General features: G+C 35.3%; 1 protein-coding gene across 1 annotated transcript; it reads left to right on the forward strand.

Moving 5' to 3' along the window:
• Positions 1 to 9,209: 9,209 nt before the first annotated feature.
• On the forward strand, positions 9,210 to 11,313 carry LOC120150870 (L-type lectin-domain containing receptor kinase IV.1-like). The gene has a single exon (XM_039163480.1). It carries the CDS (start codon positions 9,223 to 9,225, stop codon positions 11,245 to 11,247), a length of 2,025 nt encoding a protein of 674 aa, XP_039019411.1. The 5' UTR covers positions 9,210 to 9,222; the 3' UTR covers positions 11,248 to 11,313.
• Positions 11,314 to 13,738: the final 2,425 nt, after the last annotated feature.

A 13,738-nucleotide genomic window follows, 5' to 3' on the forward strand; every position in this document is an offset into this window, starting at 1 on the left:
AGCTCATTACTACTAAAGATAAGGATATCCTACACAAATGGATACCTAAGGGGACTAGGATTTTGGAAACTAATGAATATGGACCCAAAAGAATTTGGGTACCAAAAATTAGAAATTAATCTATGTTTGTAGGAAAAGGAGCATTGCTACAAGGCACGGGAAACAAAATCAAACTCATGGTACCTTGATAGTGGATGCTCAAGACACATGACCGGAGACAAAAGCCGGTTCATAGAGCTTAATGCCAAAAATGGAGGAGAAGTGACTTTTGGTGATAATTCAAAAGGTCACATCGAAGGTATAGGTACCACAAGTAATACATATTCCATACAAATTAAAAATGTTTTATATGTGAATGGTTTAAAGCATAATCTCTTAAGTATTAGTCAATTATGTGATAAGGGATTCAATGTCATGTTTGATATTAATGGTTGTAAATTCATTGGCATTGCATCTAATCGGATTATGCTTGTTGGTCATAGAATAGGAAACATATACATGGTGCACTTAGATTCTATTGATATGACTAATTTGTGCCTAGTTGCTAAGGATGAACATGATAGTTGGTTATGGCATAGGAGACTAGGACATGCTAGTATGAGTGTTTTGCAATGGCTAATTCAAGGTGATTTAGTTTGAGGGTTACCTAAGCTTAAATTTGATAATGATAAAATCTGTGATTCTTGTGCTAAAGGAAAACAAAAGCGAGTTTCTTTTAAATCCATTAATGACGTATCAACTAGTAGAGTATTACAATTGATCCATATAGATCTTTTTGGGCCAACTAGGACTACTAGCTTGGGTGGAAAACAATATGCATTTGTCTTGGTAGATGATTATTCTATATATACTTGGGTTCTATTCTTAAGTACTAAAGATGAAGCATTAGAAAAATTCATCACATTTTCAAAAGTAATCCAAAACGATAAAGGTTCCTCTATAACTAGTGTTAGGAGTGATCATGGCACTGAGTTTGAAAATCTTGGATTTACTGAGTTTTGTAATTCTAATGGTATTAGTCACAATTTTTCAGCACCTATAACCCCTCAACAAAATGGAGTTGTTGAGAGGAAAAATCAAACTTTAGAAGAAATGGCTAGAACTATGCTTTGTGAAAATAATTTGCCAAAATATTTTTGGGCGGAAGCCACAAATACTGCTTGTTATATTGTAAATCGTGTAATGATTAGGCCAATTTTAAAGAAAACTCCATATGAAATTTTCAAAAATAAAAAGCCTAACATTAGCTATTTTCATCCTTTTGGATGTAAATGTTTTGTTTTGAACAACGGTAAAGAAAACCTTGGCAAATTTGATGCTAAAAGTGATGAAGGAATTTTTCTGGGTTATTCCTTAAATTCTAAAGCTTATCGAGTATTTAATAAAAGAACTTTAGTTGTAGAAGAGTATATACATGTTGTTTTCGATGATAATCCCCTTCCGAGGAAGGATTCTTGTGTTAACGATGATGTAGGGATTATAAATATAAATGACGTTAGACATGACGTTGGAGAATCATCATCAAAGGAAGAAATAAAAGACGAGGAAACTCATGATCCCCTCGAGAATCCATCCATTGAAGAAAGGGAAGTATCTTATCCAAGAGAGTACAACTATGTCAAGGATGGTGAGATTATAGGTGATCCATCCAAAGGGGTAACAACTCGATCTTCTCTTAGAAATATTTGTAATTATGTTGCATTCATTTCATGCATAGAGCCTAATAATATTAAAGAAGCATTAAATGATGAACAGTGGATTATGGCTATGCAAGAAGAATTAAATCAATTTGAGAGAAGTAAAGTATGGACATTAGTTGAAAGGCCTAGTAATAAAACTACTGTAGGTACTAGATGGTGTTTAGGAATAAGCTTGATAAGAGTGGTAATATAGTGAGAAACAAGGCTAGATTTTTTACTCAAGGGTATACTCAAGAAGAGGGCATAGACTATGATGAAACATACGCTCCCGTAGCTAGGATGGAAGTAATTAGAATGTTATTAGCATTTGCATGTTTTCATGAATTTAAATTATATCAAATGGATGTTAAAAGTGCATTTTTAAATGGTTTTATAAAGGAAGAAGTGTATGTGGAACAACCTCCAGGTTTTGAAGATTCAAAATTTCCGGATCATGTTCTTAAATTGATAAAAGCACTTTATGGTTTAAAACAAGCTCCTAGAGCTTGGTATGAAAGATTGTCAAATTTTTTAATTGAAAAAGGTTTTTCAAAAGGGAAGGTTGACACTACATTGTTTTTAAAGCATAAAGGTAAAGATTTATTAGTAATTCAAATTTATGTTGATGATATAATATTTGGTTCTACTAATGATGTTCTTTGCCAAGAATTTTCTAAGCTAATGCAAAGTGAATTCGAAATGAGCATGATGGGGGAGCTCTCATTTTTCTTGGGACTCCAAATCAAGCAAAGAAAAGATGGCATCTTCATCAATCAAGCTAAATACGTCAAAGACATGCTCAAAAAGTTTGGACTGGAAAATAGCAAACCACATGACACTCCAATGAGCTCTTCAACAAAGCTTGACTTAGATGAAGAAGGTAAATGTGTAGATGTTAAATTATATAGGTCAATGATTGGATCTCTATTTTATCTAACTGCAAGTAGACCGGACATTATGTTTAGTGTTTGCTTATATGCTAGATTTCAATCATGCCCTAAGGAATCACATTTACTAGCTATTAAGAGAATCTCTAGATACCTTAAGGACACTCCTAGTTTAGGACTTTGGTATCCTAGAGAGTCTAGCTTTAGCTTGCATGCATTCTCTGATGCGTATTATGGAGGATGCAAATTAGATAGGAAAAACACCTCTGGTACTTGCCAATTCCTTGGAAATATGCTGATTTCTTGGTTTTCAAAGAAAAAAAATTGTGTTGCATTATCTACCACTGAACCCGAATACATTTCAGCTGGTAGTTGTTGTGCACAAGTTTTATGGATGAAACAACAACTTTTTTATTATAGAATTGAAGTTGGTACCATTCTTATCAAGTGTGACAATACTAGTGCTATTTTTCTCACTAAAAATCCCATCCAACACTCTAGAACTAAGCACATTGAAATAAGACATCACTTCATTAGAGACCATGTCACTAAGGAAGATGTAGTTCTGGAATTTGTTGATACTTTGCACCAATTAGCAGATATCTTTACAAAACCTTTAGACAAGGAAAGATTTTGGACACTTAGGAGAGAATTAGGTTTGACCAACCTATCTTCACTTAGTGTTTAAAATAATTTTAGCACTTTTAAAGACCAAATGAAAAATGCTTAGAATAGTAATTTTTTATTGCATTCATTGCTATTAGTTAGGGGGAGTTTATGATTCTTGATGAAAAATTAATTTTATGTTCAAATATCGTTTAAGGATTAATTTAATTGTTTGAACATGATTAATTTTCAATATATGAGTTGCCAATACCACTAGAGAGAATTAATTTAGCATTTTTTGTGTTTAAAATCGGATTTTAGCATTTTGGTGCAGAGGGAATCAATACCCCCATGAGGGAACCGATTCCCCCTTTGAAGGGGAACCGATTCACCTTAGGGGAATCGATACCCCCTGAGGGTTCTGGTTATATCACGCCCAGAACTCTTTATTTTCCTCAAACTCTCTTCTCTCCTTATTCACGTCGTTCTCCTCTCCGCTATCACCCTATATCTCCATTTTGCCTCAAATCAATGATTTTAATCAGAATTCACTTCAAATATCATCTTCTAAACCTGCTAGCATCATTAAAATCGTGCAAACAACATCAAAATCCACTCAATCTCATTTTTCAAGGTAAATTTTTCTAAACTCTCTATTTCATTGATTTTAAACATAGGACTAGTTTTAATTAGTTCTAGATAGAAATAGTGATCGGGCATTAATTGTTTAGTGATTAGAAACTAGATATTACAACTAATTTCATCAAAAACACAAGAATTTTACAAATTGTTTTTTTGAAATTTTTGAAATAAAAAAAATGCGTTTTTCAAATTATTGTGTTTTAATTGAATTATGTTGTTGTTATGAAAACTATACATATATTGTTTTTCAAAATCTTATTTTTCAATAGTATTCAAAAACTTTGCCCATTAGGATTGATTTAGAGAACCTTGAAATATTGAGGACTCAATTGAGTTTTGGGATTAATTGAATTGCATACATGTGTTTTCTAAATTGCAGGTTATCCATCTATTCTGATTTCCTAAACCATGTCCAATCCTAAACGTGCTAGGTCATCATCTAGTCGCTCACACCGTCAACCAAATCCACCTCCAAATCCTCCTTCTATTCCTGAAATTCCAATTCCTAATCCTAATCCAGTTGATCCCAATTTAACTATCCAAAATTCATGCTTCAATCATCCTGGTCCCAGAAATCATCGTGTTTGGTATTAACAATATTTTGACTCTTACAAAATTAGAGAAGAACGTATCCCTTCTCGTCAAGCTATGTTAGATATTAATTTTAAATATCTTCCTCTTTTACAAGAGTGGAAATTCGATAAACTTTGTGACCTTGAACCTATAGTTTACCATCAACTTGTTCGAATATTTTATTCTAATGCCGTTTGTGTCAAAAACCGAGCTCAAACTGAGACCATAGAAGTTCGTTCCTACCTCCTAGAACAATTCTTATATACTAACTCGGCTTACATAGCCAAGGCATTAGGATTAGATAATGGTATTTCAAATGAAAAACAAATTTTAGGTTCTCGTTATAAAAGAAGGGATAGTGCGAGTGTCTTAGACCTTCATGAACGTTTTCTTCACCTAATGATTTCTTGGTGGTTTCGACCATCTGGAGGTCGTTATTGTACTCTTAGAGCCTTGGATCTTTGGTGGTTACATTGTTTCGAAAACAATATTAAAATTAACCTACCTCATATCATTTTTGCTGAAATTGTTGAAACCGTAAATCTTGTTCCTAACAAGAAACTTTGTTCATCTCTAGTTTATGGTTGCATTTTGAGTAATCTATTTTCTAAAGCCGGGCTTAGAGTAGGTCTAGATGCCTCTTTTCCTCTAAAGAAACAAATTAATCTTCTTTCCTTAACGAGAGCGGGATGGATAAAGGATAAGGAAACCCGTGAATGGGTTCGATCTTCATAAAATACTCCGGGAGCTAGTTCTTCACGAGCTCCACCAAAAGCTGACGACGATCCCGAGCTTGAACAATTAATGTGAGACATCGATGAAGCCGAAGATGAGCGTGAACAGCCCGATGAGTAGCCCGAGGAGCAAGCACAACAAACGCATCAAATGACTCCATATTTTCAATCTTTTATGGAGACATTCGATTTTCGATATGCTACCATGGATTCACACTTTACTTCTATAGAGTCCCATTTATCCACAATGGGAGCTCAACAATTAGAAATTCTCTGAGAGATGCGCACAAACAACGCTTCGATGAATGAACGTATTGATGCACTCTCACATGAGATGGCTACTATGCGAGTTCGTTTTCCTCCTCCCGATCTGGATGTTTGATTCTTTGTTTAGCTTTAGAACTTTGAACTAAAAGATTATTGTTTCAACATTTTGAATATTTTGGAATGTTTGATTTTGTGGATTGTTAGACTTTGGATTTGTTTGGATGTTTGAACTTATATATTGTGTGGTTAAATTTATTCATTATTGCATCATTTACATCATGTTAGATATATGACCAATTTTGCCATGTCACATTAATTATGAATATTGATTATGAAACTAATGGCTAACGTTTCTCTTGCTTGTGATCTTTGCAGCTTAAACTATATATAATTGGCTAAATGATTTAAAAACCTTGTTTAAATTCTTTTAAAATGTCTTTTTGATTTAACAAAAAGGGGGAGAAGTGTTAAGTGTTTTAAATGGGAGAAGTGTTAAAGTAAAGGGGAGTAATTTCAAAAACTTGATTTCAAAATCTTAAAATTACTAAAATATTTTGTTATATCAAAAAGGGGGAGATTGTTGAAAATATTTTGATATTTCGATATAACAAATTAAGTTAAATGAATTTTAAGATTTTCCAAAAATATTTTCTAAGTATATTCGATATAATTATTCGAATATCAAAATATTACTACAAATCTTTCAAATGTCATTTTTAATCCTTACTCAAGTGTAAAATTAAGTTTTAATCTTAAAATAATTTCAAAACGATTTTACAAAATATTTCGAACCATCTCAAAGCCAAAAATTCCAGATTGCTTAGAGGGAACCGATTCCCCCCAGAATTGTTTGGCTCCGAGAATTCCAGTATGCTCGGAGGGAACCGATTCCCCCCCAGGGGGTATCGATTCCCCCCTATTTAACGGTCGAAATATTTGAATTTTACACTTAGGGAACCGATTCCCCATAAGGGGTACAGATTCCCCCATGCTCCAAACTGTTTTATTAATTGATTTCACACTAAAACGGCTATATTATCTTCATTAATGATCCCCAACGTTCAGAAGTGATTCAAGGTGTATTTAAGCAAGCTTAGAAGCCATTGATCAATAACAAGAAACATCAAGCAACCAGAATCAAGAGAGAATCAAAGAGAAAGCATCAAACCTCAAGTTTGAGCATTTCAAACCTATTTTTCATTCAATATTCATTTTGCTTTCAAGAACACTTATTGTGCTCAATTGTTTTCATTCTTGAGTGTTCTTTTCTTTGTTCTAGAATTGTGCAAACAATCTACCTTGTGAGGATTTCCTTGTAAGTTTGCAAATTTGTATTGTTCTCTTTGGGAGAGAGTGTTCTCAAGAATTTGGGGTATAATTCTTGAGAGTTTGTAAGGTTACTCTTTGTCCTCAAAAGAAAGACAAATTAATGAATTTGTGGAAAATCCTTAGTGTGAATAGCTAAGGTAGCGGACGTAGACTTTGGTTGAGAAAGTCGAACCACTCTAAATCGCTGTGCTATTTCTTTCAATTTTCTGCAAAAGCTTCCACCAAAATTTTTATTGCCAATTCAACCCCCTCTTGGCCGATTCCGTCAATCGATTAACTCAACATAAACTTTACCTTTTCTCTGATAAAATAGCCTAAATCCACTTAGAGGCTCTAAATTCAATTTCTTTGGAACACGTAACATTAGAGTTTCATAAGTTAACCTTTTTAATGATAGTTTTAGTTGAAGATTCATGGGTAAAGGCATATATCGTAAAACACCATGAACATTCTCCCATGACCGTCCAAAACACAAATCTATCCAAACATGATCAACATTAGATGATTTCATTCTATAAATTGTAAATTAATTTACTAAACAAACGAGCTATAAACTACATATCATCACTAACTTAGAGAAGAACATACATTTATTAAGTTGATAGTTGATAATTTGGGAGAGAAATCATTGAAAAATTATATAGAAATAAAATTATGTAAAAAAATTAGAGATGGGGAAGGGTGTCGTTGGATATAGGAACGAATGTTGTCAGAGAGGTGCTAGATGGAGATGGAATGAGTTGCGATTTAGGGATTTAGGTTATGAGTTGCTGCTGCTGCGTAGTTATAGACCCAAAACATTTGTGTTGCGAAAATAAAACATATTGCGAACATAAAACATGTTGCAAAATTAAAATTCGTGTTGCGAATTCGAAAATCGAGTTACGAATTCAGAAATCGAGTTGCAAATTTGAAATTCAGTGTTGCGAATTTGTAAATCGCAACGCGAATTTGGAAATCGCGTTGCGAATTTGGAAATCGCGTTGCGAATTTGACTTCTGTGTTGCGAATTTGACTTCTGTGTTGTAATTTACGGATTCGCGTAGCGAATTTGGAAACTGAGTTACGAAATTGGAGTTTGCGTTGCGAATTTGTTGGTCATTTTCGCAAATCCAAAAAAAAGTTGGTTAAAATCGTATATTATAAGACATTTTCGGTCACTGAAGTTATTTTCTCTAATAAAAATAATGCTAATAAACATCATAAGTTAAAATCATCCCAATTTGGGATGGTCATGGGTCGGGTTGGGTTTTTGGTCCACCCGACCCCGACCCGAGAACAAGGGAACCTCCATCCGAGACCCGACCCGACCAAAATAAAGTTTCACCCGACCCAACTCGAAATAATAAAAAAATTATTTTTATTCAATAAAAACAGTGACTTAATTGGAAAAATATATATATATAGAGGGGTATTATTGTAATTATTCCTAAATATATAAGGTAAAATTATATTTTTTTTGGGTCGGGTCGGGTCATGTATTTTTCACCCTAAACCCGAACCCGACCCGACCCGAATATCACACTTAAAAAAACCGACCCGATCTGACCTGAAATAATAAAAAAATAATAAAAAAATTGACCCAACTCAAATATATGAATTAGAAACCCGACCCGACCCAAAATAATAAAAAAATATTTTTATTCAATATATGAATAAGTTACCAAAAGATTGATGAGGGTAGTATGGTCAAATTTCAATTCTCTCCAACAAGAGAATTGAATTCCATCAATTCTTAGATGGAATTCACTTTCCCTCATTTGATAGAAAGTTGAAGCCATGAGCGATTCCAATTCCCTTGAAAAACTTGAACCAAACATGGGAAAGTGATGGAATTGGATTCTAATTCCCCCTAATTCCAAGAGATTCATGCCAACCAAACGCCACCTAAGAGAATTCAGAATCCCTTCTCTAATTATGTACGCTGGTTTTAGGGTAAAAATTTTAAAGTGATGATTATTATTTTTTAGATTGATAAGGTAAATATATATGATTATTAGTAAACCTTATGGATTTATCGATTATCACACTATGAGACTATAATCTTAGAAGAAATAAAACTCTGAAAATTTATAAGGATTTTGAAAGCTAACAAAAAATAATGACGTTCGAAAAAGATCCAAGAAGGTATAATAGTAACTAAGTCTATAGGGCTACAGCTCAGGCTTTTACAGGGATTGACCAAAGCCTCTTCGCTTGTAAACTTCCAGGACCATGGCGTCGATGTCAGTGACTGGCGTTGAAGTGGTCTTGCATGTCCGTGCTTCTTCACGTGCCACAGAAAGCAACTTAGTACTGGTAAACAGTAAGCTAAACATCAAGCTTGCTTAATGCATAATGCTTAGCAAATCTATACGTCAGAATTTAGTTTAAATATTATAATTAATCACTATACTTTACTTAATTATTGGAGTTAATCTTTATATTTCAATTCATACTGACCTCAAGCATAAATAAAGGGCAAAGAAAGCCAAAGACAACGAGACAGAAAAAAGCAAGCAGATTATGGCAATGTGTTTCACTTTCATGTTAGCAATTCCGCTAAGTCTTCTTGTTAGCTTAGCAGCCTCCGATGACGTTGGTTTCATCTACAATGGATTCCGGTCGGCTAATCTAAGCCTTGATGGGATTGCAGAGTTCACTTCCAATGGACTCCTAAAGCTTACCAATGGAACCAGGCCACAAACAGGCCATGCTTTTTACCCTCACCCTGTAAACTTCAAGAACTCAGCCAACGGTTCCGTTTCTTCCTTCTCTACCACCTTCGTCTTCGCTATTGCATCCGCATACCCAAATGTCAGCGGTCACGGAATGGCTTTTGTGATTTCACCAACCAAGAGTTTCCCCGGAGCTTCTGCAGCCCAATATCTCGGACTCTTCAATGCCTCCAACGATGGCAACGATAGAAACCACGTTGTTGCTGTAGAACTCGATACGGTACAAAATGCACCGTTCAACGACATCAATGAAAATCATGTTGGTATTGATATTAATGGGTTAAATTCCAGTGCATCTTTTCCGGCTGGATATTACGAGGACGGGAGCCGTCAGTTTATAAACCTGAGTTTGACAATAATGGGCGGGCAAAGGACACAAGTTTGGGTCGAATATCATGGTCTAGAGAAGCGAATGGATGTTACTTTAGCTCCGTTTCGTGTTTCTAAACCCAAGACTCCACTTTTATCCTTCTTTCATGATCTTTCTTCAGTTGTTAAGAATGAGATGTACGTTGGTTTTTCGTCCTCAACTGGCGTTATTTTCGCATTTCACTATGTTCTGGGTTGGAGCTTTAAGATGAATGGGCAGGCGCAAGAGCTTACCTTGTCTCAACTTCCGATGCTTCCTCGAGCAGGTCCAAACAAAAGACCAATGCTTTTGACAACAGGGTTGCCTTTGATTTTAGTGAGTGTAATTTTGGTAGCAGTTTCAGTTGTAGTTTTTTTCATAAGGAGGAAGAGGAAGTTTGCTGAATTTGTTGAAGATTGGGAGCTTGAGTATGGCCCTCATAGATTCAAGTTTAAAGATCTATATGTTGCTACAAACGGATTCAAAGACAAGGGGCTATTGGGATCTGGTGGATTTGGAAGAGTCTATAGAGGAGATCTTCCAAGCAGTAAACTTGAGGTTGCAGTGAAAAGAGTCTCACACGAATCGAGACAAGGGATGAAGGAATTCATAGCAGAAATAGTGAGCCTCGGTCGTCTCCGTCACCGGAATTTAGTTCAACTCTTGGGATATTGCAGGCGTAAAGGTGAGCTACTTTTGATATATGACTACATGCCCAATGGAAGTCTAGATAAGTACTTGTATGACCAATCAAACCTCACCCTTAATTGGAGACAAAGGTTCAAAGTCATCAAAGGTGTAGCATCAGGATTGTTTTACTTACATGAAGGATGGGAGCAGGTTGTGATTCACAGGGATGTCAAGGCTAGCAATGTTTTGCTAGATGGTGAACTAAATGGAAGATTGGGAGATTTTGGGCTTGCTAGATTATATGATCATGAAACCGAACCACACACAACTCATGTTGTAGGCACTCTTGGTTATCTAGCTCCAGAGCTTACTCGAACAGGGAAAGCCACACCCTATACCGATGTGTTTGCTTTCGGGGCATTTCTGCTTGAAGTTGCCTGTGGAAAAAGACCAATATCACACTCTCCAACAGAAGCTTTCATTTTGGTTGATTGGGTGTATTCCTGTTGGAGCAAAGGTGATATAATGGAGGCAAAGGATCCAAATTTGGGTTCAGATTATGTAGCTGAGGAAGTTGAATTGGTCTTAAAACTTGGGTTGATATGCTCCCACTCGGAGCCTAAAGCAAGGCCAACGATGCGCCATGTTGTTCATATTGTAGAAGGAGATATGCCTTTCCCGGAAATGTCATTATTTAGTATCTCTTCCCGTGGCCTAACGTTTGCCAATAGTGAAGGCTTCGATGATTTTTCCATGTGGGATACATCTTCCAGTCACAAGGGATTCTCCCATTCATCTTCTGTTGCAGCGTCTGTACTTTCTGGAGGTCGATGATTGTAAACTTTTCCCAGTTTAAGCTTTGTGTTTATGTTATGAGATAATGAACCTTTTTTTGCTACTTGGACAATATTTGTAAATATCCGTGAGCAGTACAATTATCAATGATTTCATTGTATCTGACATATCTGTCAAGTAAAAACATGTTATATGTAAGTTACTGCAATTTATTTCTCAGTTCAGTAGTTTCTGATCGAGTTCATGCATTCTAAAGTTGATAGAATTTCAGAGTACAGACTGACAGTGACCGTGTGAACTAGGATGATTTCATTGTTTTGTTACATTTCTCCCGCAAAATGAAGCCTGATATTGAAATGTTTGGAATCCCTATAAAAATTGGGTTCTTTGCAATTGCAAAAGCAGATTGGTTGTCACGTTTAATCTTTGCTGATTCCTCTTCAGTCAGATTCAGGTCACATAATAATTTCCTCAACCAAATTTCTTGATTAACAACAGCTGCTGCAGCTGCAACATATTATGCTTCAGTTGTTGATTGAGAAACAATGTCTTGCTTCTTTGAACTCTAAGAAAAGCAGCCATTGCCGAGAGTAAACAAATAGCCTGAGCTGCTTTTTGAGTCATCGACTGAACCAGCCTAATCACTATCACTGTACCGTACTTTCTTTGGCTTTCGAAAACTAAATTCCATAGTCATGATTCCTCTTACACATCTTAGAACCCACTTTGCAGTTTTAAGATGGGCAGTGCTACTTCAATGCATAAACATGGACAATAAACTCACTGAAACCATAATTAATATATGGTCGTGTATTTGTCAAGTATAACAAACAATCAACCAAACTTTTATAAAATGGGTAAACTATACGGATAGTCCCTCATGTTTTCGGTTTTAACTGTCAACAGTTCTTTGATTCTTTAAGCTTGATTCTTCATGGCTTCTTAAATTTTATAGATCTTCTATTACTTAGAAACTGTGCGGCCCGCTTCAGCTGCTTGAGCAAATGGTTTGTACTGCCTTCAGAGCATCCGCTGAACCAGAAAAATTTTGGAAGCTTGAAGTTAGTAGCGGATCCAACAATATTTTTGAGGGTGAAACATATATTAATAATAGAAATTTTTGGTATGGGATAGTTATAAATAAAATTTCAAGGTGGGCACGTGTACACCCTAGACAAGCCTTGCATCCCACCCCTGCTTAGAATATAATGAATCAATTAGAAGTTACTGAACTAAGATGCAATCTTTGAGTGCATTCGTGATTTATCAGAGTAACAAAAATACCAAAGCTTAATACATTCCCAAATCATTTTAGAACAATTCATTGAAGATCAAATATCAACTAGTGATGTCTGGGGCTGGAGCTGCCATATAATTTGAAATGCTGAAGACACCTTGATCTTCACAGATAGAATAAAAATTGAAGTGTGATGTTAGCAGCTGCTGGTTGGATTCTTAACAGGTATGTTGAACCAGATTTTCCGTTGCCAGAACTTAATAGAAGTCAAAGCAAAAGTCTTAATATTAGTTGGGGCATCAACTCCAAATAATTCATTATGATTCCTTTCTAAAATACGCTAGCCACTCTATTGAGCCAAATGTTCAAGTGTGATTTCTGGGGGGGGGGGGAAAGACAGTCTACAAGGAGAATAATCTACTTGGACTTGATGCCCCAATTAATATTTGGCACCAGACATGGTGGACGGTTTTCTCCTTGACTTTTGTGCAACCTTCTCGACACATTGATCAAGTCCTTGAATCCTGTAGTTGGTATACAGAGAAGAGCTTTAAACTTGTCGACAGAAACCAGAAAATTCCAATCACAGTTCCAATCATGCGTTTTAAGCATTGCTTGGTGTTTTTTTTATGATCAAAATGGTAGCTTCAAGCAAAGAAGGTTTCATCTTCAATGGTTTAAATTTGGGACTGAATACAAGCTTAGAATTGGGCGGCGTTGCAGAAAATATTGATGGTCTTTGCAGACATACAAAGAGAGAGTCTTTTGAGATTGGTCACGCTTTCTATCCTGATCCGATTAGGTTCAAGAACTCGACAGATGCTAACGCTTCCTCATTATTTACAACATGGATGACCACTCAACTATGGTCAAAAGTTATTTTGACTACCGATATTTTAATTTGATCAATTAAATCACTCAACTATTTAAATGCTTCAATCAAGACACTTGCCGTTAACATTTAACGGAGTAGATGTGCTAGTTAAAATAATTTGGTATAATTATATAATTAGTCCTTGTTTTATATATTCTTTTAATTTGATCTTAATTTTAATAAATTAAAATAAATTTAACCAAAAAATCAAGAGGTGTCATGTGTCATTGGTGACACATTTCATGACATATGTTATCACTTGATTGAAAGACTAAATTTATTTTAATTTAATAGATTTATTTCCACCAATCTGAAGGTAACACGTGTCACCCTCTGGTCGAAAGAAAATTAACCAAAGCAAAAGCAGGTGGGGGCAAGCCATTAATCCAAGACAACCAATTAATAATTTTTGGACAACA

This window comes from Hibiscus syriacus, unplaced genomic scaffold (assembly GCF_006381635.1).
Source record: "Hibiscus syriacus cultivar Baekdansim isolate YM2019G1 unplaced genomic scaffold, ASM638163v2 tig00111027_pilon, whole genome shotgun sequence".
Lineage (NCBI taxonomy): Eukaryota > Viridiplantae > Streptophyta > Magnoliopsida > Malvales > Malvaceae > Hibiscus > Hibiscus syriacus.

What these genes read in the sequence shown, in the direction of transcription:
- LOC120150870 (XM_039163480.1), top strand. Translation starts at nt 9,223, where the DNA reads ATGGCAATGTGTTTCACTTTCATGTTAGCAATTCCGCTAAGTCTTCTT.